General features: G+C 41.2%; 1 protein-coding gene across 1 annotated transcript in view; it reads right to left on the minus strand.

Annotated features, from left to right (window-relative positions):
- Positions 1–15,981, minus strand: part of bicc1a (BicC family RNA binding protein 1a) — a 33,515-nt gene that overhangs the window by 13,353 nt on the left and 4,181 nt on the right. The window contains exons 2-6 of the mRNA XM_072690600.1: positions 11,403–11,431; positions 4,341–4,410; positions 2,437–2,516; positions 2,115–2,273; positions 231–284 (exon numbers count right to left, since the gene is read on the minus strand). Coding sequence (XP_072546701.1) covers positions 231–284; positions 2,115–2,273; positions 2,437–2,516; positions 4,341–4,410; positions 11,403–11,431 — 392 coding nt within the window. The remainder of the gene's footprint in view (positions 1–230; positions 285–2,114; positions 2,274–2,436; positions 2,517–4,340; positions 4,411–11,402; positions 11,432–15,981) is intronic.

The following is a 15,981-nucleotide window of genomic DNA, read 5'->3' on the forward strand; positions in this document are numbered from 1 at the left end:
TTTACATGAGTAATGTGTGTTCTGACACATGGATTAAAACACATTACCTGCTCATAATTTACACCTGACTAAACATCATGTCCTTTTTTTTTATGTAATTTTAAACTGATTGAACCGGAAACCAATAAAAGGAATCAGATACATAAAATAAAAAGACATCCAGAACAAACACACCAACAACTGAATTTTACTTAATTCTTAAGTAAAAAGTATTATAAATGGTAAATTACCCGGATTTTAGCCCTCGCTGCCTCCACACCTGCTGGCTGCCCTGCTATAGATACCTGAGAGAGAGAGAGAGAGAGAGAGAGAGAGAGAGAGAGAGAGAGAGAGAGAGAGAGAGAGAGAGGTTATTCCATGCTATCTCACGTAGGGCCTGTTTACACCTTCCCTTTGCATGCTTTTTGTATCCCGTCACCAAAACAAAGGTCTAGATTTGGCTCAAGTGTTCACACCACCCAGTTCTGCCACATCCAACACGTCAACTAACCTTTCCTGTGCTGTCTAACAGAGATCCCAGACCTTCACATGTAACATTATTATGGGCTAATCAACTTTACTCACTTCATCTACGAGTGGTCATAATGTTGTGGCTCATCGGGGCGTGCATGTATGTGAATACACAGTATAACCTCATATTAAAAGGTTCACAATTCAGTTCAGTGGGTCAGAACGAAGTGTGTGAGTGTGTCTATCCGTCATCACACCCTCCTAGAGCCATCAGCACCTCATATGAAATGGTTCACAACTGACAGTCAAACAGATCCACCACTTCACGAAACACTGGCGTCATCTGAGCCAATGAAAATCAGCTTCTTGTTTCTCTGCCAGTAAAAATCACTTAAGTGCAGGATAGCCTCCACTGGGAGTCAATAGTACGTGGTCATTTTTGTTCTGTAGACTTTGATTATAGAGCCTATATGAACCACAGCAGATGTGTTGATTTGAAAAGATTTTTACATTTACTAGCCAATGATCTTAATCTACTCCGCAGAGGATCTGGGGTGAATCCAAGGCCCGATCACAACCCATGATTAACAAGGCCACTTCGGATAATAATCAGCTGATAATCATTGAATTTATTTCTTACTCAGCTGAGCGAGATATTGGTTGAGGTGGATTTCATGCAGAAACGTCGGTTCTCATCCTCAAGCTGAAGCAAAGCTAGAAGTCAGGAACCGGCTGGCTTTTACTGTTTGTTTAGACTGCACATATTTGTAGTACTTCAGACAGACCTATGTTAAACACTCATCTCTTATTACTTTATCTTTTAGAAATAAGGAGAATATGGTAACACTGTGCTTAAGAAAGATGATTGTTGTGATTGTGGTTACTTGAGTAAGTAAATTTAATTATCTACAAAACCCAACAGCACCCAACTGAACTCTGATACGGGTCTGTCTCTGAATTTATCTTTGCAGCTTCTGCTTTAACAGGCCCTATAATGTCAACTTGGTAACTAGGCATGGTTGTATAATGAAAGTTATAACCGGTGAACCTCAAAACACTGCTGTTCATCCTTCTAAAAAGCATCCAGCAGAGCCAAATCAGAGCAGAAAACCAGGCCAATTCCAAAACCCCAATGTGTTACATCACAGTCTTGACCTGTTATATTCAACAGCAACTTACCACGGGAGAATATTGTGTTATTGATACCAGAGAGCAGCTCATCATCAGACTCTGCTAGTTATGGGAATGCTGGTTGTTCCAGGAACTGAAATGGGGATCTGTACTAAGTTAACAGGATCCCCAAAAGTTCTGTGAGCTGTCGCCTTTGCTGTAAACCAGCCAATCAGAGAAGAGCTTATCATAAAGGGACATTCAGTACGTTTCATTTTGGGGTAATCGGGTGGTAAATAGGTTCATTAACTGACATCATATTTTTCACACCAACCCAAGTCAATGTCAAATAATATCTTAAATACAGATACTTTATCACATTTACTGAAAAGAGGTACAGAGATGTTCCTATTAGTAGTGCACGCCCAAACCTTCGATCCATAAAAAAGGCAAATTTACATGAACTTTCAATGGATGAATTTGGAGAATTAGAATGTTTCCTATGTTCCTACCTGTTTCCACTTCTCTCCCTGTCTACATCTGTGTGCACATACCTGATTGCTCTTCTCGCCCTGGCTGTTTCTGTTGGAATCAGGGAAGTGGATGTGGCAGCCTGTCTCCTCCATCACACGTTTGATGTTATTCCCTCCCTTCCCGATCACGTGAGAATGCTCCGTGTGCGACACGTCCATCTTCAGGGTCACACGATTACTCTGCAGGGGTCAGATGGTCACAGTGAACACATGGCTACAGTGAAAGCAAATAAAAGCAGTCAATAATAGTAGGAGGCACCTCACATTATGTTGAGCTTCATTCCATGGCACAGGCAGGAAAACAACACTTCGCAAAGCCCGTCCCAAACCCAGCATGACTCACCTTTGTGTCGAGAACGGACAGAATTCTCTCTTTCGCTTCTCTTACATCTTCCCTCCTCCCACTGACCTTGATATGAGGATCTGGAGCAGAAAAACAGAAAAGAACAAGGGTCAGAAGTATGGAAAAATGTAACGTCTTTTTTATTTTGCTTAGCAAATGTTTAGCCCATTTCAAATCACCCCAAGGCATCTCAATAGGATTAAGATCTGGACTTTGAGCCATTCCTTGGTGGACTCACTGAAATGTTTTGGATCATCGTCATGTTGCATGGTCCATGGTCTAAAGGCCTCAGGGCACCTTTTGGATCTGGCCATGTTGATACCACTCACTTTAACAATCAATAGCACTACTTAGTTCCCACTATTGATATGACTGTATTACTTATCTCTTAATACTGTAAATGAAGATTAATAAATGTCCAAATGTTAATATGTAAATATGTATAAATAAACCACAACACAAAATAGAAGTAAAGTGCAACTATAGCAACTATTTATAAACTAACACACTTTCAGAAACTCTACTGAATGTAGCTTTAAGATCCCCTCTAATTACTGGCTCTTACACACACACACACGCGCGCACACACGCGCGCACACACGCGCGCGCACACGCGCGCGCGCACACACACGCGCACTTGCGTACATATCCACACACTTTCCAGTAAGCCATTCTCTTCCTCTTGCAATGGACATTACTCACACACAGACACACACAAACCATGTGGAATGTGCATAAGATTTATAGCCCTGTTCTAAAAATAGCCCTCTCCAGTTGATTGTAAAGACTGCCTGATGGGCTGTATTCATGCCTAAACAGGCTTGTTCGTCAGAGCATGGCCATGTGTCCCATATGTTTCATATAACATAAGCAGTCACAGACTCCTAAGACAATTACACTAATCAGCCATAACATTAAAACCACCTGCCTAATACTGTGTAGGTCCCCCTCGTGCTGCCAAAACAGTTCTGACCTGTAGAGGCATAAGACCTCTGAATGGTAATAATGTTAAGTGATGTTCTCTGACCCAGTCGATTGGTCAAAGTGTCACCATTTTTCCTTCTTCAACACATCATCACCTTCAAGAACTGACTGTTCACTCGCTGCCTAATACAGCCACCCCTTAACTGGTGCCTCTGGTGCCTTAGTGAGTTGCCTGTGGGAGTGTGTACATGTTGTGGTGGACTGAGTTGGGGATTAGGAGAGCAGAACATGAATGAGCCAAGGGTGATGTGATAGGGCTGTACACACGCAGACACACACACACAGTCAGGGTGAGCTGTAGTTATAGGTGGTGTGTGTGTCAGTGTAACACCAGGAATGGTTTCTTTTCCTGCCATATGGTAATCATCAGTTTCCAGTGTGTGTGGGTATGTGCGCGCTAATGCATGCATGTTGAAAAGAATGCTGTTAAAGTGTGTGAGTGTGTTTGTGTGTGTGTACATAAACACAATTACTCAGTGCCTGTCAGCCACACATGCACTTTCATACAAAAGGTTTTGTATATAGTCAATTAGACTGTTTATAGAGCACATACACACACACACACACACACACACACACACACACAATGACAGAGGATGCAACACGCCTACGGGGCAGAAAAGCATGGTATTTTTCAGGTCATTTAGCAGCAGGATGACCTGTTTTTAATGCATTTTATACGCAGTAAAACATAGTCCCCATTAAGACAGGAATACATGTGTGAGTTTGTGCTGCAGTTAGAAAGCAGGAGAGAACACAACAGGTTCACTTTCAGTTTCCTTTCCTGGAATACTTTGGTTCATACCCACCCCCACTGTCCAATTGCTTTCCTAGTAATTGCCCCTTTAACTCACTCTCACAAATGCCCTGTGGTGTGTAAGGCTTTGTAGGGCTGAGTGTGTGTGTGTGTGTGTTTGTACCTTTTTTGGACTTGGCCCCGATCTTCAGTTTGGAGGGCCATGTGATTTGAGTGCTTGTTTCATCCATAACCTGCAAAACACATACACACACACTATGATTACACTGGAGAATTCAGGTCCAGGAAGTAAAATCCACCCCAGGATTTTGTTCCAGGCAAATGTGCTTCAAGGAAGGAAAGCTGGTGAAGCGGCTTGTGACAGACATGGGGCCCAAGGTTCTCGCTGATGTTCACCTCACAACTTACAGGACTTAAAGGATCTGCTGTAAGTCATGGTCAGATACCACAGGACACTTTCAGTGTCAGGTGTCACTTTCAGGTTTCTTATGAGGTCCATGCCTTGCAGTTAGTGTTCTCCTCCAAGCATGCTGAGGTCCAGTGGTAGTGTGTAAGCAGCTTTCACCCCCCCAAGACTGGTAGCATTGTGTAAGAAGGTGTAGTTAGTGAGGGGCGGTTGAAAATGAGCCAATTGGGGATAAAATTGGAGAAATCTAAAATGAATAAATAAACAAAATGGATAAAATTATTGGTTTAAAATATTGGTATTGACCACAGTACAAGGTCCTAATTATCGGTTAGGGTATCGGCACATAATTCTGTACTCATCAATAAGCTTGTAATCAATGCTGACAGGACACTGAACATTACATTAGGCAGACTGAATTTGATTCTAATTATATATCAGATATTATATAAGATAATCATCTGTGCTATCCTGATGTCCCAAATAATGAATCTGATCTGCATATTATTATAGGGTGTTAATATTTTATCCTATAAAATAAAACTAATTACAACCTTTTAATAAAACATGTCGTGGGTCAGTGTTCATTCAGGACAGATAATATCTACAATATGCTCAGAAAAGCATTTATATTGAAATGATCAAAATACAAATATGATATTGTCTATACTGTCAACTAATCAGGAGTTTGGTGAATCATCCACTTCTCAGCACATCTTTTAATTTCATTCTTTCTATCGATCTGCTCCAAGCAAACGAGTCTCGTGACCAAACAAACTGAGAAATATAAAACCCAGAGCTTGACTGTGTGGACGTTATGTCCCCTATAATTAAACTGTTTCTAAAAGTTTCATGAAGCCATAAATTAACAAAAAAAGCACTTTAACACCCTCTTACGTTCAGCTCGGCTAGATTTACGCACACACACATGCCCATATGGCACAGACGCACGACTGACAAAGCACAGATTTGACATTTAACACACGACCACTACTCCGACCAACGCGTGTACGATTCAGTTATGCTAAAATGAGTGAGCTAAAATGTTAAATCTGGCAAATGTGTTCAAGCTGTTCTTAGAAAGCCTGAAAAACATCTCCAGGGCTGCAGTGCTCTCTCTCTCACACACTCACACACAGCAGCTATCTACTCAAACAGTAATGACACATATCACCATATCACCCACACCTCTCCAGACCGTAACGCTGCGTAACCTGAGGTATATTACTGCGAAATCCTGTATTATTACTCAACCACCTCAGTCCACATGCTTCTTTACCCTCAGATGTTGCATCTGTATCTCTCATCTTGCCCAGAAATGCATGTGTACAGCTGTACATGAGGAGGTTACACTTCACTGCCAAGCTAACTTGCCTTTCTTATCATTTCTTTAAACAGACAGGTGTGCAAGTTTAGCACTATATAGCCCTGAGGTAGCTGCTACAGCCTGTCGTTTCTTATCCTCAGCATTTTTGCCGTGTTTCCCCAAACACTGCTACCCTACAACCGTTCAACAACGCTGACACACTATCCTCATCCGATCTGTTATGATTTCTTGTGTTGAAAGAAGATGGAAAAGGCCAGAATATCGGAAACAAAACCCTGCAAAATACAAAACCTTACTTGCTAGCGACTTCGTAGAGATTCATAGACTGATAAACGTAACGCGAAACCAAATTTTCCAGAATTCCACCTGGAAGAATTAAGCTGCAAGCTGTATGAATAACTAATTTAGAACTATAAATATTGCCATATTGTCCAGCTCTAGACGTGAATGACGTGAGTGTACCACACATGCACAGGCTCCAGTATTTAAAGTTGTGCTGTAGACAATATCTAAACTGTGGGCAGGTGATGGTTGATTGCAGAACTGTTTGAGTTTCCAGAAACAGATTAGGCTCAGTCCTGCAGAACCACGGCTAATTAGGCTGGCACAAAAAGAACCAGAACCGGTACATGAATAAAGCATGTACAGTAATGTGGGCATAAATACCATCAAGAGACGTATTTAAATGTGACTGAATGCACTTTCCATAACGAGGCCGAATTCTGGACCACAACTGCACGTTCTCCCCTCCCTCCCTACTTGGTTTCTTCTCGAGTCAAAAAAAGCTCTTGGCGCAGGTTAGGAGATTTGTGTGCATCATGATCCTCATGAAAAAGGTTTTGGCTCTAAAACGTCTCCAGGCATTACGGCTCCACCTGGAACAACTTCAGAAAACAAACCATCGTTTGTCCAACTGTTCATGGAGTGTTTATCCGGACCTGCATCAGCTACGGCTAAGAAAACCACTGTTCTTCTTGAAGTCCGGAAGATGCACAACATTTTAATGCTTTGTTGCTCATCAACAAACAGCCACAAGATATTGAAGCCAGAGGTCTTTTAATGTAGGCCCAACCACAACTGACATCCCACTGAGATCACCAACTTCTCTGTGATCTGAATACAGACCACACTCATTATACAAACTTTCTAATATTAATATTATTCATGATCTTAATAACCAGAATGTTAACACAGCCTGTAGAGCCATATAACTACACCTGATGTCGAGCATGGGCTAAAGGTGTATAAATCAAGCAATGGAGCTGTGGAGCAGGGGAACTGTGTTCTCTGGAGTGATGGAGCTCCATCCAATACTTCTGAAATGAGACAGGTCGGCAGAACCAATAACAAAACACCCTTGAGTTCAGGTGAAGCACTGGATGACCTGTCTGCAAACTTTTGGACATAAAGTTCGGATTGAAATATATAGTCTATATTGCCCACTACTACCTGGCTCAGGATTTTATGAAAGTCAGAGTCAGTTCTGGGTCCAGATCGACTGGAATAAGAAACATGGTCCCATAGGATTCACACACACACACACACACACACACACACACACACACACACACACACACACACACACACACAATAAAAAGCCCTAAAAGCTGTTACCTGGACAGTATACATCTGTGCACAGCCAAATGTGGAAATCCAGAGCATATTGCTCCAAATCTCTCCAAGACTCTAAGACCTCTTAGCTCATACTTAATAGCTTAAAGCTGTGTGATGGACCATATCTAATAACAGGCACAAGAACACTGGCGTGCAAATCCATGCAGTACACCAGAACTCAGCCAAGACACCGTGCTCAAATGTGTGACTTGAGGTTCCATCCACATGTTAATCCCCAGAACCGCCGACACACACATACAGAACCCAGAATCACTCCATTCATAAGTTTCTCCTCGTTCTGTAACCCAGGAACGTTCTGTTCTGTGTCCCACTGAAGAATTTATCTCTCCTCTTAATTTTAATCAGCTCTGGAGGCTTGTGTTACAGACATGTTTCTGGTTTGTGTCACCAAGTCCTCCTCCCCTCAACACTGAAATGTACCAAAATAAAAGGAAACGCTCTCCGCCGTGCAGGGAAACTTCACAAAAGTAGGAAGAACGCAGCTGCTGCTGTCTTAAATCATGTGTGCCCAGCTGTTAGAGGTTGTAATTTGGATTTCAACAGAGCTGTGAACCATCTAAACAGACTGCTAACTTGTGTCACGTCTCTGACGGGAAATAGAGGCTTTTCCAGAACTTCATTACCCAAAACGCAGCAGCGGAAAGCCGAGGAATTGGCGCTACGGTCGAGTTATTTTGAAATTCTCATCATCTGACTTCGAAAGAAAGCAATAAAGAGTCTGAACCACGATCTGCTAGATGCTTTTGCATGTTGACTGTGATGCATTTTCAACTACATTCATCCTACAATGCAAGCTGTGTTTTGAATGTAACCCTGGATAACACTGGTTCTGAAACAGATCCCTGGTCCTTGACTGCAGTAAGCAGCATTTCAGATGGTCCTAGGTGTACCAGAATGGTCACAATCTCATGAAATCGAATGACTTATAAGTCAATATCAAACACTAAGACAGGCAATACATTTTTTAAAATTCCTGAAAAGCCACAAACTTCAACATATTTTCCCCATGTACTTCGTTAACAGTTGGCGTAGGCTGCTCAGCAACATAACAGTCAATGGTTGTTATATGAACAGCACAGTGCTTTCTTATATAACTTTCACTTTATAAAAATGTCATGCAAAATCATTACCAAATTGGCCCAAATTAAAACAATATTCTTTTAATGAATCAAAATCAGGAGCATGCCCAGCTTTCTGTGCTTCCCATGCTGCACTATCACAGTATTTTCCATAGCTCTTTAATCACACCCTCCCACTGCCCCCGTTTCACTGCCTGCTGTTTTTGGCTGTGTGCAGATGGAGGAGATCTCCGGTGGACCTCACACACACACGGCTGAAGGGGTGTGACGTTTGTTTTAACGACAGCCCCAGAACATACCTCTGTCGGACGCTTATTATTTTTAGTTATATAGACGTGTTAACGTGTAGTTATAACTATATATTAACTCTACTTTCTAGAATCCTCCACTGTGATTAAGGGTGTTCTATCACAGACAGATCTGATCCAGTGGACGGTGTCCTGTGGTATCTGGCACCAACACGTTAGCAGCAGATCCTTTAAGTCCTGTAAGTTGGGAGGTGGGGCCTCCATGACATGACTCCATGGACTCCACTCCTTGGAGTGTTTTTGGAAGGTGATTAGCACTGCATACCGGAAACACTCCACAAGACCTGCCAGATGTTTTGGAGATGTTCTGACCCAGTTGTCAAGAACACCACAGTTTGGTTCTTGTCAGAGTGTCTCGGATTCCTATTTTTTTTTGCTTTAACACCTCCAAGAACGGACTTACTTATATATCCAGGAGCCACTGGAACCAGATCATCAGTGTTATTTACCTCACCTGTCTCTATCATACTGTCGGTCAGCACAGACAATAGTTTAGATATGATTCACTGTGCTCAGAAAATAATTAAAGACTTTGAAACTCTAAGCTCACTTTTAACTGAAGTTTGGGATGTCCCAAACTACGGCTGGGCGATATGAAATACTGAAATACTGTAAAAATACTGTATCATGATATTGATTTTTTTTTGCAATACTTATCATGATACACATAAACACAGACTAAATACATCAGTAGCAACAGATTCTTATAAACTACTGTTCAGATCCTCTCCTGTACTGAATAGTTGTTATACTCAACATCTGCTGCTCTTCATCTAATTAACCCAGTCTAATTACACTGTTAGTAATGAAACCTGCAGCTGATCAGCGTTTATTAAGCACTAACAGTCTCCTCCATATACTTAGAAAAGTATATTGTTATCATAAAATTTATCACAGTATAAAATAAGATAAAATATTATCATATTGCCCAGCTCTATCCCGAACATCAATTTATAATTTCACTGTGACTGGGTACATCGCCTTCTCCTTGGTATACTGAAGATCGGTGCTTGTAATTGTGACCAATCCTGGATGATATTGCTCTTAGTCCAAACTCATTGACATTGAAACTTTTGTATGTGAGCACCATGCATATCTAAGAATCTGGTAGTGAAATAACAACTGCTTCATTTCAAACAACTGGGGTTTATTACTGAAATACAGAAATTCCTTTGTCTCTTAAGGTTAGACAAGGCTAAGTAGGGGTAAATGTTTTGTCTAAAGTCTGAGAGAAAAATGTCAACACCTGTGAGAAATACACATCCTACATGTCAAGAGTGTAGTCACACAAACCATGTGGTCCTCATGAGGGCAGAAATACAAACACATATGGTCCACTTTACTGGTATTTCAGCAGGGAGCTTGTAACATTTCAACACAATGTCTCCCTCGATTCCCTTACCGATTCCAGAGAAACCATAAAACCCAGACCAACGGTGAAGCACTGAGTGCTAATGCCATGCTGCCTTGAGGCTGATAAGGTTAACATTTTATAATCACAACAAACAGGACAAACAGAGAAGCAGAAAGACTTCGAAAATCATTACAAATATGAGCAGCGCAGACATCTAAGGCCTTACTGGCAGTTTTGTTCAATATGAAGAACACACAGATTGAATGAACATCTTGCATGTGAAGCTACACTCTAACCAGGCCAAGGGCCAATTAAGCCAAGGGAGGGGAAGCGAGGGCTGGAGTCCAGCACAGTTTGCTGACTTCCCTGATCCAGCACACCTCCACACTAAACCTGGCAGCGAACCAGGGGAGTTGAAATAGGTGAGCTTGGAAAAGCGGAGAAACACAAAACTGCAGAAGAATTTGGTCTTCCAGGACTAGAGATCCCCACCCTACTGAAGCAGCCAAAGAGCTCTCTGAGTTGTCATGGTTATGTAAAGAAAACAACTTCCTTTACAACAGGAACTCTTAAAAAAGGGCGTACATTTAAAAAGCAAGTAAGCACAACTGACACCAAAGACTGTTTAACCAAAGACCTTTCAAGTCCAATGCTGGTGAGCAATGGAGCAACTTGATGGCAACACATGGGGTATGCATATATTAACCAGTATATGATTTGTTAAATTAACATGATTAATATATATTATGCATGTTTCATTTTTTTATTAATTATTAACACTACACGTGTCTAGGTATATTGCAACACATTTTTTTCTGGAAGATATATTCAATAAATGTGATAATATTGTCACTTGAAAACCATTTCATGTCAGTGATGATATCAACTATATCCTATATAAAAATAAATAAATAATGTCATGTCATGTCTATATATTGTATGATAAGTTGATGACAATTATTGTGAAAGGCCTGCATGCCAAATATGAATTAATCAGCCCTGATGTTGGGCTGAAATTAAACAGGTGGTCGCTTTTTGTGCACAGGATTGCCTAATATATCGCACAACTCCGGAAGATACATGGGTGAAATTCCAAAAATAGAGGCACAGCCTTACCTTCTGAAAGAAATCCTCGCCTCCACTGGCTGCTAGAAGGAAGAAGAAAGGAGGGAGAGTCAAAATCAGCAAAGAAAGAATGTCTTTCAAACTGCTTTAAAAATAGTTCTTTAACTGTAAATCCTGTCTATTACCACTCAATATTTTATTTTAAGGATGCACAATGCTATTGAAATCATACCTGCATTGGCTGACGTGCAAAACAAACAAACAATAAAACACCCAAAAACAACATGTATTTAGATTTGACTTTGATATTTCAAACCAATATTGAACTCCAGCATCGTTTTATACAATTCGGGTCAAGTTTTCTGGACCAGCAGTGCTGGATTAGACTGGTTCCAAAGGTCACCAAGATCTCAATATGTTTAAGCTCTGTAAAAAGATGCATCTCAAAACTTAAAAACTTAAAATGACATTATCTACTCAAATCAAAACACGAAGCAGCACGAAATAGGATAAAGAGCATTTCTATGACTTATAGCAGCACATAAAAAAAAAAAAGGAAACCTGTTGGACCATCGAAGAACTGACTGTGAAACTGTGAATCTGTGTAAAGCAGGGAAATCTGAAATTTACTGATGCTAATACTGATCTGACTGGAAGAAAACACGATATGCAAACACACTTAGGTCATCAGAGTTGGTATTGCTGCACCACTGTCACAATAAACTAACAAGCAAACCACATTAAAAACCCCACTATGGGTTGGGGCAGCTGCGACCTAAAGATCACAGAAAAATACTGGGTTTGATGCTCAGGACCAGGAACCATGTCTGAGGTGCTTTTGAGCAAGGCACCTGAACCCTAATTACTCCCAGTTGTTGAGGTGGCTGCTCACTGTCCCGGAAGAATGTTCTCATTGCTCCGATCATTAGTGTGTGTGTGTGTGTGTGTGTGTGTGTGTGTGTGTGTGTGTGTGTGTGTGTGTGTGTGTGTGTGTGTGTGTGTGTGTTCACTGCCACGGGTGCAGTGATTGAATTCCACTGAACTGCTGTACATACATACACTGAAGCACAGACAACACTCAGCTCAGGAAAACATTGCAGCTTATTATTTTTGGTAGCATTAGCAGTCTAAAATGTATTAAGTCTTACTCTGTGTGTGTGTGTGTGTGAGTATGCAAGTGTGTGCTGATAGCGATATGTGTAGAGAGAGCGAGAAATGAAGAGAAAGACCCTTCGTGCACCCCTCCGCATTGACCACAAATCACTTTGCTGAAAGCCCGTCTGTCCATTCGGGAATTCCTCTCAGCTGCCAAAGGCGGGATAGGGATCAGGGCCGGCCAGGCTGAAACGAGGAAGACCTGATTACACGGATAATCATAAACATGTTTCTCCATATTTCAGCAACACACTGGAGCTCCAGACAGGAAGAGCTGAAGCCCAGGGCTCTCCTCCGAAAACAAATCAAACACCGCTGATCTCTGGGACTGAACTGCTCCGTCAGCCCAGTCATCACCTCCTCACTCAGAAGATACACATATTCATCAGCTCCTCAGTCACTGGCTGGAACAGTGGAACGAGCTGGAGTTGGCTAGAGTGGTGAAATGATGGAGGTAACTGAACAGGAACAGAAAACATGCACAGCAACAGTAAGGCCTAGCAGAGAGTCTGGGCTAAAACGCTCTTTATTACTTCAGTGTGAGTGGCTGGGGCTAAAAGCTGTAGGTTTAAACAGGCAGATATATACACGGTGGTTTTTGACATCTGTGAAAATTAGAATGAGAAGCTGCTTATCTGCTCAGTAAAACACTGATATTAGAATAAACACTAATAATAACATTCCTACAGAACGTGGTGGAGGTTCTCCATCACTGTGTTCATCATTAGAACATCTCCAAAGTTCTCCTCATGGAGCCTTGTATTATTTAGAGTTCAATCAGGGCTTAATGATGGTAAATCAGGTGAGCAGCTGCTGCTGCTGCTGCTGGAATTGAACACCTTCACGCTGTGCTCTGGACTGGGGGGCGTTCAGGAGAAACCTGGGGGAACCAAGCTCTGTTCTTCAGACTAGCTCACCGACAAGATCTCACTACTTTCTTCAGAATGTTCCTTTTTACTGTATTTATGTTTACCTGCATCTGTTCTAATTGGATCTGGAGCTTCTTAAACGCTCTCTTATTGCTTAGAGAAAAGTGTTAACACTTCTAAAACGAAATCCTTCTGCACTGTACTATATGCAAATGAGACCATGGCAAAAAAGTGATTTTAAGTCCCACCGAATTATTAAACCATCAGACTATCAAACCATTCATTTGGAGCTGTGCTTGGTCAGGACGCTTGTATTATCACAGTAAAAAACAAACCAAAACCTAAATCTAGTAGAAAGCCTTCCTCCCTGGACAGTAGAGACAGTTACTCCCACAAAAGCGGGATAAGCTCTTTTTTTAATACCCTAGATCTCAGAAGAAAGAGCAGATGTCCCAATACCTTTATCCATATAGCGTAAATCAAGCACTGAAACCAGGCAAATCCAAGCTCTTCTGTAAACTCTTGCAACACATACTGATCGCTGCTTCCTGAAACACTTGGACAGTCTGGCATCTATGCGATAAGATTTCTCAAAGAACCAAAACAGGCTGAGGGAAAGAGCAACAGATTCGCATAACCTGTTATTAATTCAACATCTCATAGTAATAACTCTACTAAACTCAGATACCATCAGAATCCAGAGCTAATTAAATTAGGGATCTTTAATGACAGACATCCGTTCGGATCAGTCCAAACCAAACACAAGTGTCTCATCTGTCTGATCTATGGTAACGCACCAACCACCAAAAACACAAACATCAGACTTCTGATGGAAAAGAGAAGACTAAACAACACAAAATGAAAACCAAAAGTCAAGCTAGGATAGAGAGAACTGCATGGATGAGAGAGATTAGTATCCCTCACACACACATACACATCCACAATACACTGGCCATCAAATATTTGGGTTTTCAGGCCTTGTTTTGAAAATGTCCAAGCAATATTTGACTTTTGATGGATGAATACAATGTCAATCATCTGGAAATCAGAAGATAACGTCAGCTGAATCACACTTCCACATTTTATGCCAAACACTCAAACATGGGCTCCTAAGCACCTACCTAAAGATCTGAAAACAAAGATAACAAGAAGACAGCCCACTGTTTCAGCCTGCGGTTTCTACAGTATGAACTCGCAGTATTAAGATTAGTATATAGTCTATACCTTATAGTATTGGTGTGTAGTATGCAATTGGGATGCATCCCTAATCCTTAAGCAAGGAGTCATAAAGAGGAACTTTCACCTGCTCACTGTTTGAAGCGCTACAGAAGATCTAGACTGATCAGGTCAAACTAGAACTCAATGGCCACAGTGAAGTGTGTTTTCTAGGATAAAAGGAACTGCATTTGATGAAAAGAAGACCTTGACAACTGTTATAAATGTTGTAAATGGTGTATTTCTCTATAGTGATACAGGTCATTACACTTATAGTGTACATATTATTCAGACACTGTATACTTTACGATTATATAAGAAAATATTTCAAAGAAAATAAATAAATGCAAAACCTTGGAAATATTCATCTGAACAGCTTGGTGTTCTCCAACTCAAACCCTAAGCCTTACCCAAATGTTTCATGGCCAATGTATTTAAAATACTCCTATAGGAATGCACAACCATCACTTAAAGGAGCATCACTTGAATATATAATCAAACATATAGTTTTCACACACATGCACCAAAATACACCATAGTAGCATAAGCTCATGTAGTGCAACCACACACACACGCATACAAAACAGAAAGAAAAGGCTAAAATAGCAAACCACTAACCAGATAGAATGTTAAGTGGATTGTGTGTGTGTGTGTGTATGTGAGTGTGTGAGAGAGAGAGAGAGAGAGTGTGTAGAATAGCAGGCATTGATTTCAGCTTTATCCTGCTCTGTATGGAATGTGGTTCAGGAGAACCTAACTCTGAGCTTCTATGCTAATGAGACACAGGTTCTCACTCTTTCTCATACACACACACTTGATCACAGCTAAGCTGCAAAGTCCTGCAAATTTCATTGTGTGTGTGTGTGTGTGTGTGTGTGTGTGTGTGTGTGAGAAAGAGAGCGAGGAATGTGTTGAGTAAGCGAGTGAATGAGAGTAACTAATTGCCTCAATGTGTTGCTCTCAACTCAGAGTTTAGGGGAGTTCCACAGCGCTCAGGAACAGGAGATGAAAAAGCCGGCAAAAACTACTGTTCTCAGACCTGCTTCACCTTTCAAAATCAAAACCTCCTCCTATCTAAAATCATGTGTGCCCTAGGTCTCCACCTCTACTTGTGACGGGGGCTGTCTCATCCTGCTGAGAATTCAAAATTAATCAAAATAATGAATTAATCTCCCTGTTCATACTGAGCACTCTGCCTCCATTCATGCGTTCCGAGCCCAGCACTGATTCATTCAGTTCCTCCATGAGCTGATGACTGAATCCTAATATAATACATTCCTTTTAGGCAATTTTAATGTTCGTATCAATGGCCGTGGAAGACATGGATACCGTGGAGTCCGACTCGCCCCCTTCTCCCAGATCAAGTGTGTCTCAGACCGCCTTCATTGAGC

The sequence above is a fragment of the Salminus brasiliensis genome, chromosome 10, assembly GCF_030463535.1.
Source record: "Salminus brasiliensis chromosome 10, fSalBra1.hap2, whole genome shotgun sequence".
Classification (NCBI taxonomy): domain Eukaryota; kingdom Metazoa; phylum Chordata; class Actinopteri; order Characiformes; family Bryconidae; genus Salminus; species Salminus brasiliensis.